The sequence below is a fragment of the Cephus cinctus genome, unplaced genomic scaffold (assembly GCF_000341935.2).
Source record: "Cephus cinctus unplaced genomic scaffold, Ccin1 Ccin1_scaffold1588, whole genome shotgun sequence".
NCBI classification, from domain to species: domain Eukaryota; kingdom Metazoa; phylum Arthropoda; class Insecta; order Hymenoptera; family Cephidae; genus Cephus; species Cephus cinctus.
In genome coordinates this window covers 62849-72751 of record NW_014333893.1, presented here as the reverse complement: position 1 = coordinate 72751, position 9903 = coordinate 62849, and the positions used below count along the sequence as shown (strand labels likewise).

At 34.2% G+C, this 9903-nt stretch overlaps 2 protein-coding genes across 5 annotated transcripts; one reads left to right on the top strand and one right to left on the bottom strand.

Moving 5' to 3' along the window:
- Positions 1-51: 51 nt before the first annotated feature.
- LOC107273419 (putative serine protease K12H4.7) lies at positions 52-3286 on the bottom strand. 3 transcript variants are annotated; one of them, XM_015751589.2, is made up of 10 exons: positions 2881-2901; positions 2685-2753; positions 2071-2321; positions 1825-2006; positions 1507-1742; positions 1302-1437; positions 899-1215; positions 679-811; positions 434-603; positions 52-368 (listed from the first exon to the last, which is right to left on the bottom strand). In XM_015751589.2, the coding sequence occupies exons 3-10, from the start codon at positions 2269-2271 to the stop codon at positions 253-255; spliced, it is 1491 nt and encodes a 496-aa protein (XP_015607075.1). In that variant the 5' UTR covers positions 2272-2321; positions 2685-2753; positions 2881-2901; the 3' UTR covers positions 52-252. The 3 variants fall into 3 exon arrangements, with proteins under 3 accessions (XP_015607075.1, XP_015607074.1, XP_015607076.1); XM_015751588.2 differs by lacking the exon at positions 2685-2753 and having other exon boundaries at positions 2881-3286; XM_015751590.2 differs by lacking the exons at positions 2685-2753; positions 2881-2901 and adding an exon at positions 2405-2538.
- Positions 3287-3330: 44 nt separating this feature from the next.
- On the top strand, positions 3331-9787 carry LOC107273418 (xenotropic and polytropic retrovirus receptor 1 homolog). Of its 2 annotated transcripts, XM_015751585.2 has the most exons (10): positions 3331-3708; positions 4591-4702; positions 4977-5130; positions 5235-5479; positions 5665-5926; positions 6020-6387; positions 6477-6816; positions 6955-7124; positions 7201-7334; positions 7405-9787. In XM_015751585.2, exons 2-10 carry the CDS (start codon positions 4634-4636, stop codon positions 7661-7663), a joined length of 2001 nt encoding a protein of 666 aa, XP_015607071.1. In that variant the 5' UTR covers positions 3331-3708; positions 4591-4633; the 3' UTR covers positions 7664-9787. The 2 variants fall into 2 exon arrangements, with proteins under 2 accessions (XP_015607071.1, XP_015607072.1); XM_015751586.2 differs by lacking the exon at positions 3331-3708 and having other exon boundaries at positions 5240-5479.
- The last annotated feature ends 116 nt before the right edge of the window (positions 9788-9903 follow it).

The window sequence follows — 9903 nt, the reverse complement described above, 5'->3', positions numbered from 1 at the left end:
ATGATATGCCCTTGATTACACAGTGGTAAAACATTGATGAGTAAATTAAAGTTTTTCAGAGTTAGAACACTTTATTAAACATTAGCACGTAATAAAAATAATATAGGAAAAAGTCGTATAGCGAATATGAAATAATATTATTTAATGCATAAAAGGAACATGAAATCCTGCATATCTTTTAATTTAAATCTAAGCACAATATTCGAGATTTGGTTTCATTTGTTTCTTAATTTCTAATATCCCGCAAAAAGCTTACAGAGAATTTTTAAGCCATTCACCTATCAGTCGTCCAACTTCTTCACGAGCTTGCGTTAGTTGCGGCGGATCTTCCTTTGATGGAGGATACATGTTGGCACAGTGAGCAGTACCTGAATATGAATAAGTTAATATTAATACAAATTGTCAAGAAAGTGAAGAAAGAGAAAATAATTACCATTTATGTAAATAGATGGCGCTTGAGGGTTGGTCGAATTTATCATTCCTAGAGCGTGCCAAGGATCGATGGATCCATGAACGAAGACTACATTGCTTACGTCCAGCTGAAGAGCTCCATAAAGAGTATTGGTACGTTCAACCGCAGCCTCTAGGAGATTGATATTATATCTAGAAGGGCAATTGTTAATGTTAATAAAAAGATTTTACAAAGCTATTTCTTTATAGACCGATTGTCAAACCAACCTTGGTCCAAAAATGTCTGTGCACTGTTGAATGAAAAACTCTACAGGGAATGTTTCGCTAAATAAATTGGGCCGAGCTGTTGAAGTTTGAAAGAATCCAAACTCTGTGCACGTCTGATACATCCATTGGCGACCTACAAATGATGGTTACATATTAACTCACTCAAGACGAATATTGTTGTACTGTAATTTACATTTAAACAGTTAGTTTGTATGCTTACCACCTTCCGCTGCTTCATTATTCCAAGTGACATTTCTTAATTCTTTAATCATTTTAATGTAACTGAAATCTAGGCACTTGTCACCATTTGCTTTCATTATCAAGTTATTCATTTCAGCTAATCTATCGACAGGAACGCCTATTGTTTCATTAGTTAAAATATCACAGATTGTATCGATAGTAATGTTACTAGTTTTTGAACTGTTGCGATTGTCTTTGTTGTATTGTACCACGTCGGCAAAATTACTGGCCAAGTTTTCATATAGATTAGCTATATCACGAGTCTTGGTGTGACCCGGGTCGATTGGCTCGCAGAGGCTAAATAAAATTGTTAAAATCATAGGATGAAAATTTGAAATACTGAAAGTATTCACGTAGAAATATTAAATTATTTGTTGCCTTACTTGAATTTCTTTTTTAAACCTTCTTGACCAATGCGGTGACGTAACATTATATGTATTTGGTTGTTCGCTGCTTCGACCGTTTTAACGCAAGCATCTGAATGTGTCCTCAAAGCTTTTTCCACAATAACATAGTATTCTACGAATTGCAATTATTAAATGTTATAATTTATGATACTTTCTGCGGTATCCTTGTTTAAATACGTACGCTGGAAGTCGATTTGTGCTAAGAGGGGACCACTAGCCGACATAGCACCATGAACTAAGTGTGGATACTTAGCTCGCAACCAAGCAGCCAATGAACCTGGATACGAACCACCGAAAGCAATCCACTTTGTACCAGCTGGAATCTGGTAAAGCCTATTCATTCCCTCAATAAAGTATGCCAAATCGGCAAGAGCTTGTTCTGAACTTAAGTATACCATATTCTTAATGCTTAGATCACTGTTGAAAAAGCGCAGTATTGTAATGGTATGCATTAATATAAGATAAATTTAAATATAGAGAATATTGAATGCTGTCTTACGAAGTTGGGTGACTTTTTCCATAGAAACGATGTTCCAGTTGAAAGCACAAGGCTCCAAATTGTTTGGCATATTCAATCCATTGACCTTCAACCATCCACTTTGCACTGGCTGTACCTTCCCCTCCAATCATGAGAAATACAGGACCACCTTTTTTGAAATAGCTCGAGTTGACAAAGTATCTCTGTACAAATAATTTTCATTTTAATGATCTGTGCATAAATTATTATTCGTATATTTTACAGTACCTGCTGCCATGTTCTAGCATCAGTTGGGTTAAAATGGTCAAGGAATTGTTCGAACCATTGATCATTAGGAAGCTCATATTTTTTGGATAATACTGGTTCTCCCAAATTACCATGCTTAGCTCGTCCACGTAGAAAATGTCGCCATGCAATACCAGTATTTGCAAGTCCCAGTAATGCCAATAATATCAAAAACGTTTGCATTGTTAAAATAATGCTGACTCTGAATCTGCTAACCAGATGATATTCAAAACCTGTAAATAAAACCCTGTGTCTCAGCAATGTATTGTTATGCCTTCAAATAATAGTGATTCAGTGTGAAAAAAATAGCATATACATATATTGATAAGTCTCAGGAGCAGCACACCTATCAAAATAGCCAAAAACAGTTCCACCACTCAAATATCCCAGGATACTGCCGGCAAAACAACAGCCAAACGTAAAGCGTGTTGTTAAAATGCTGGCAATATTCTGGAACATGACGTTTTTGCGTATTAGGATTAAAACGCAATCTCAATTTTGTATAAACATACAATGCACTCGAATCTTTTATCGACATATTTTATAAGATTGAATTCTAAACGTAAGAAGCAAAAAATAAATATAAATACACAAACAAAAACTATATCTCCATTCCAGTCGAACTCCGAGGTATGTCCCTTCTATAAAATAACATTCACTATGGTCTAAAAAAATTTAAACCAACAGTTAGAATAAAAAAATATTATCTCCTTTAATCGAAAACGATCATAAATTAAAAATATTTAGGAAATCGTAAAAAATTCTGCTTAACGTTAAACAGTAACTACTTACCTGCTGAAACTAGTAGACAAGGCAATAACAAGGTTTAAAATTGCAAAAACAACAATAAAAAGATCTCCCCTCCTACAATCACGCTCCACGCCGGATCAAATTGGAGTAACAAAGTAGTCGAAGAACAGTTAACAACAGCTGAGCGGTGTTATTTTCGTCATAAGAATGTTTTCTTAAGAGAGTCGAGTATCCCACCAAGTACGTTCTTGTTACCGAAGCACCAACAAATGCTAGGGACATTTGTCCCTGTCAGGCCATAAAGAAAATATTCGATTTGTCGGCGCTCATGTATCGAAATAAAAAAATTAATAATAGTTAAATTTAAGCGTGACATGCATAGATTGTGACAAGAATTTGGAGTTAAATGAGCCGTGACATTGTCGCAAGAAGATTCGTCACGGTTGGTAGGAGACAAAAAGGGGAAATTCACAAACGGAGCACTATTGTTGCTTTTGACAATGAGAGATTAAATAGGGAGACTAGGTTCAAGTGATTCGCAGTGACCAATGGATAGTTAGATTTATCGGTAACACTAATGATAAATAATAGGTTCTTGAGATTGTTTCACGGAGGAGGAATCTGAGATAATGATTCGTCGCTCAGTTCGATAATTCATATTGTAATACGTGGTGTGTACGATGGTTCAAGTTAAATATGTCGCCTCGATTTTTAAAGCTGCAAATATTTAAGATCACGTATTGAAACTGTTCACTGTGTAATCAACGCCGCTGATAAAACGATCTCAGTCTCCTATAAATCTGATTTGCAGCCGCTTTTGCGGCTTAATCCGCGTAACTCTAAAGTGCACGGAAGTCTGCAGGTTGTAGGGTGAGTGAAGATTTGTTCTTTTATTCAGAATCTATTTTTATGATTGTTGCACAATTTTTTTTCTGAATCAGTATGTTTATCCTATGTTAACTTTTATACGGCAACGTACTGTTGAACAACGTTAATACAAAAACAATTTTGCATACGATATGTAAAACTTTATTTTCTCCCATATGTAATAATTGTAATGGACATAATTTGATGTTTTATGTAAAGTATAAAATGCTCCATTCAGGGGGAGTTTTTTAACTTTAACATCAAACGTGATTTTTTTAGATCTAATTTGTGGTTTGTGCTTACTACATGCATATAAATTTTGATCACAGAATTGTATCACAGATCTATTGTAGAATACATTGCTTGTTAACATATCTTTGTAAAGGTATTTGGATGTATAGTTTTAAGAAATTAATAATAAATATTTGCATGTTGTGTCAATCACTGACAAATTTATCTCGTTGAATAGACATATCAAATTAATGGAGATCAATTTTTGTTGACTTATCATAGACGTTTAATCAATTTACTGAATCTATGAGATATATCTGATCTTTATTATATTGAACTGATGATTGTAAATTATCTGTAATCAGTAGGATAGGTATGTAACAATGTATTTTATAGATCAGCTTTTGTCTTGTGTCTCAGTACAGTATCAATTAAATTTTTGTAATACCTAATTATTCCTGTCGTAGCTCAAAAGTTAAAATAGAATTTATTACAAGTATTAGATCTCTGTAATAATAAACATCATAACAACCTATTATCAAAATAAACTGCATATGGTTTCTGAATTCAAAATCTACTAGTCTATTCAGTTTTAAGTCATTAAATTTCCTGTCATAATCCTTAATTAATATAATTTTTCCTGCTTCTTTATAGAGATTATCTTGTGGCATTAACTTGGTAAAGAAAGGAATTCAAAATGAAATTTGCAGAACATCTATCAGCGCATATTACGCCAGAATGGCGCAAGCAATATATCAGCTACGAGGTAAAGTAATTCTAAAGTTATACAAAAAAAAAAATTGACCATAATCATAAACCTTAAATACAAATTAAGTACAATACTTTGCTTAATCATATAGTATGTGAGCATCTTTTTGATCCACTTTATCTGCATCTGTTAATAATTACCCATACATATTATATTCTGATCCGATGAAATAATGGGATTTTTAAGCCAACATGTGTCTAACAGAGTCACATACTAGATGTGATCTATTCTTAATAAATTAATAATTAAAATGATCATTTTGGATTAATAGGAGATGAAGGCTATGCTTTACACTGCTGTGGAGGAAGCTCCCTCAGCAGAGAGTGTCGAGCCAGAAGTTCTTTCTCGTCATTTTGCCTCCTTCGATGAGATGTTTTTTACGTTCTGTGATCGTGAACTTAAGAAAATCAATACCTTCTACTCTGGTGAGTAAATTAGCCAAGTCTGGACAACATTCATCGAGTAGTGACATTATTAAAAAGATTCCTGGAATAAGTAATACATAATGTGAGTGATGAATTTTGTGCAGAGAAGTTGGCGGAGGCGACGCGCAAATATGCAGCTCTTCAGAGCGAACTAAAAACCGTAATGGAGTCACACCATGGAGGTGGAAAGAACAAAGGGAAATCAGATATAAAGCCACATATTTCAAGCAGGAAATTGCGCGAGCTCAAACTCGCCTTCTCAGAGTTCTATCTTTCTCTGATCCTACTACAGAATTATCAAAATCTCAACTACACAGGCTTTAGGAAAATACTCAAGAAACATGACAAGGTACTTGAAGAGGGCTAACGAGAAGTACACAGGATCCTCCTGTTCCTCTGTAAGAAGCTCGTGTCAAACCCGCTATCCTATCCCATTGTCATCAACACTGGAAGATCCAAGTAACAATCCAGGTCCTATTTAAAATCACTTGCTTGTAAATATAAAATCTTATAAAGATTATTTCTCTTCTACAGTTATTATCGGAGGACACTGGCTCGAAATGGCGAGTCGAGTGCGTGGAAACATCGCATTTCTATACAAACAGGGACATCGACAAGCTCATCCAGGAAACAGAATCGCTGGTTACCAGTGGATTAGAAGGTGGCGATCGTCAACGTGCTATGAAACGTTTGAGAGTACCGCCATTAGGTGAACATCAGAGTCCTTGGACAACATTCAAAGTCGGCTTATTCTCTGGAAGTTTTATTGTTCTCTTCGTCGCAGTTGTTCTTTCTGGTATTGTTACATTGTAAACGTACTCTTTCGTAACTCAATATGTGGTTGCGCAACATATACGTGAAAGAATTCATATCGTTTTCTCTATTTCAGCAATATTCCATGATGGCGGTGAAAACTTAAAAATTGCATTTCGTCTGTATCGTGGGCCACTTCTTATTGTACAGTTTCTGTTTCTCATTGGCATTAACGTATACGGTTGGAGATCATCTGGTGTGAATCATGTCTTGATTTTTGAGCTTGATCCAAGAAATCATCTGTCGGAGCAACACCTTATGGAATTATCAGCTGTCCTTGGAGTTATATGGACGCTTAGTTTATTAAGTTTCCTTTATAGTGCCAGCTTGAGCATTCCGCCATTTGTTAATCCTCTGGTGCTGGTTGCCATAATGCTGGCTTTTCTTTTAAATCCATTAAGGATTTTTCGTCACGAGGCTCGATTTTGGTTGTTGAGGATTCTTGTAAGTTAACTTAATATTATGTTGATACGAGACATTATTGTTCCATGATAATATACTGAATGATTGCAATATGAATTTATCTATTCCAGTTACGATTGGTGCTGGCTCCATTTATGTATGTCAACTTTGCTGACTTTTGGCTGGCTGATCAGCTCAACAGCTTGGCTACAGCATTACTGGATTTTCAATTCTTAATATGCTTTTATGTTACAAATGGAGACTGGTTAAAGGCTGGAGACACGGCACACTGTACTTCAAAGTCTTTTATTCGACCTTTCGTCAATTGCATACCGGCATGGATACGATTTGCGCAATGTTTACGTCGTTATCGAGATTCCAAAGAAGCTTTCCCGCACTTGGTTAACGCAGGAAAATATGCCACAACGTTTCTCGTTGTCATCTCCAACACCTTCTACACTATTCATTCTGGTAAAATGGAACCATGTATTAAACAAAGAATTAACAATATTATAGACTTAATCAAATCATATTACGTAATACCTACGTCTGTCTAAGGAAGTGTTTTGTTCTTACTAACAACAATTTAAAGTCAATAATCCTTTTCAGAGGATTTTGAAAATGTCTGGGAAAATCCCTGGCTATGGCTGTGGCTGGTGTGTTGCTTTATAAATTCGGTATATTCATATACCTGGGATATCAAAATGGATTGGGGTCTTTTCGATCGTAATGCAGATGAAAATAAATTCCTGCGCGAAGAAGTCGTATATTCGTCGGCTGTGAGTTATTTACTTAAATTTCTTATTTTCCTGTTACGGTACACACGAAAGATATTGCATATGTATTTTCTTCCAGGGATTCTATTATTTCGCCATAATAGAAGATCTTGTATTGAGATTCGCATGGGTCGCCAACTTCATACTGACTCATTACAAGTACGTGTCGAGTGACTTAATGACTTCGATAATAGCGCCACTCGAAGTTTTCAGGTAAAAAATACAACTTTTATGTCCTCACGATATCCTGCATCACGATCGCTCACTCTCATATTACTTGCAGGAGATTTATTTGGAACTTCTTCCGTCTTGAGAACGAGCACTTAAATAATTGTGGTAAATTCCGAGCCGTGCGCGATATTTCCATTGCTCCGATTGAAAGTTCAGATGAAGCTTTGATACTACGCATGATGGACGAAGAGAACGGTGTAGTGAATCGAGGTAAACGTAAGGGCGGAAAGAAGCAAAGCAATCCCAAGGAAGACAAGCGAGCTTTGCTCAAAGACGAAACCATTGATATCGATATATCGAATGCCAGTTGAGGCTACCTCGGATAATTGCCAATATATCAAAGTTCAATTAGTGAGTATGCTTAGTTGCCAGAATGTTGCAGTATTGCCATCGTTATTTCCGAGATTGTAATTATGTCTCCCCTAACAAGTTCTCGTTATACATATATTAAATGGAAAACTGAAGACTATAAATTTAAAGAAACGCAGTGCCTTCTGTATTGCCAATAGAGTACATACTTTTCATAGTCTTTTCTTTGGCATAAAATAACATTACTATTTAGCAAAGAGATTCTTCAAGTAAAACACTTGTCGCCGGCATTTTGAAAAATCACAGCACTTAATTTTTTATTTTTTTATAGTCTTCAATCGCTAGTAAACAAGATTGAAACTATTCGAACGCTGTCAATGTTACTATTGACTTAACTACTGGTCGATTAATGGAATGGATAAGTACCTATGGTAATGTTATGCAACAACTTAAGGTAGAGAATTGTAATCAAACTTTTCTGTACATACTTAGTTTTAATCATAACAAGTGAATTAGTACTCTTATAGAATACTTTATTCAATTAGATTATGTCGACTGTTTAATTTCTCTCGAAAAACTCAACGGCTGGTAATACTGATATTACTTGCCTTTCTTATTGGTATTGACTTATATAAATCTACAGTTAGTATACTTTAAATATTGCGGGCTATGAGTTGTACAGGATTATCAAGGTTGAAGTCATAAGTTTTTTAAAAGAATATAAAAGTTAGCTCTAGTTAGTACTTAAAATACTTGTGTAACTGTCAAATGCGGATCGGTGAGATTGATCTTGATAGCTGTGCATATAAGTAAGAAATAGTTTACCAATTAATTATTGTAATCCGTATTTAGTCACTTTCCCTTGTTATCAGTATTTCAAATTTCATTCTTGACTTACCTACTCGTTAACAATTAAGTATTCTGCATTGAGTCCCGCCTTAATTAACGTTAAATTTAGTATATATGAAAAATCATGTATAAGGATTTTGCATAGGGATTATAAATATCATTTGAGGTATTTTGTTTGAAATGATTCGAAGAGTCGTTCTAAAACCTTAAATTAATTCTAAAAATCAATACTAGAAAAAAAATCGTTTCCAATTCAACTTATAATCCGTTTACAAAGACCATATTTTAACAAGAAACTAGATCTGTATTTCCCTATGTAAAATCCAAAATGAATTATCTGTATCTATTAGGCACTTGTACTCAAATAACCGGCGTTTATTATGCGTACAAATATTTGGTCACTTAAAGGTTTTATATACACTAGCAGAGAGATTTACTTCAAGGAATATGTACTTATCCGTTTGGTGCTCCACGATATCTACGAGTAAATTGATAAGAATACATTACCACTATGGTATAATAAGCGTTCCTCTCAAAATGAGCCTTGATCTATCTATTTAAAAGTGTGAAATTTTTCACTGACTACGATAACTTACATTAGAGCAAATAATCATATAAGTATACACATAACATAATAAAAGAATTATATTAGTTTTCGATTATTGATCTAAATGATCGGTTCAATGAATACTTGTACTTTACTTACTTTCCACGTAGCTTGTCTGTTATCAACAATAATCTTAAAAATCATTAATAGACAAACTTTGTGATATCTCAATCTTTGTTAGTAACGTCAGATATTCTTAGACAAATTATATTGTTGCGAAAGTGTCAATGTCGCTTGAATCGATACCGTTCAGCATTGCGAATGTTCTAAGACCGTTTTTTTTTTTCTTTGGAAAATTGGCGTATCGATTCAGCAAATCTTTTAATCGTATTCCGACGTCAAACAATTTAGCGGCTGAGTAATGGATTTCATAGTTTAGCATATTAAATCGACAATTGTGATGATTTTATATATATTTTTATAAATACGTTCTTGTATACTGTATATATTTATACAATTATTTAGATATCGCGATTCACGGAATTATCTATAGGGAAATGAATAACAGGTATTTTTATAATTAATATACTACGTGATTCTAGGGGAGCGTAATATATTATATATATATATATATATATTAATTGAATCGAATACTACAAGCCAGCATACCATTATAAATAGATTAATATATTGTATCATTTATATAATAGATATGCCCAGTTCTAAACTACTTACGATTTATTACTCATGTAATCATACGAGCTTGACCTAGTTAGTGCTTGAAAAATTAGTCGGACTCAATAATCCTTTATTCTGTCTTTAAATCCAATGAGATTAGTATCATTG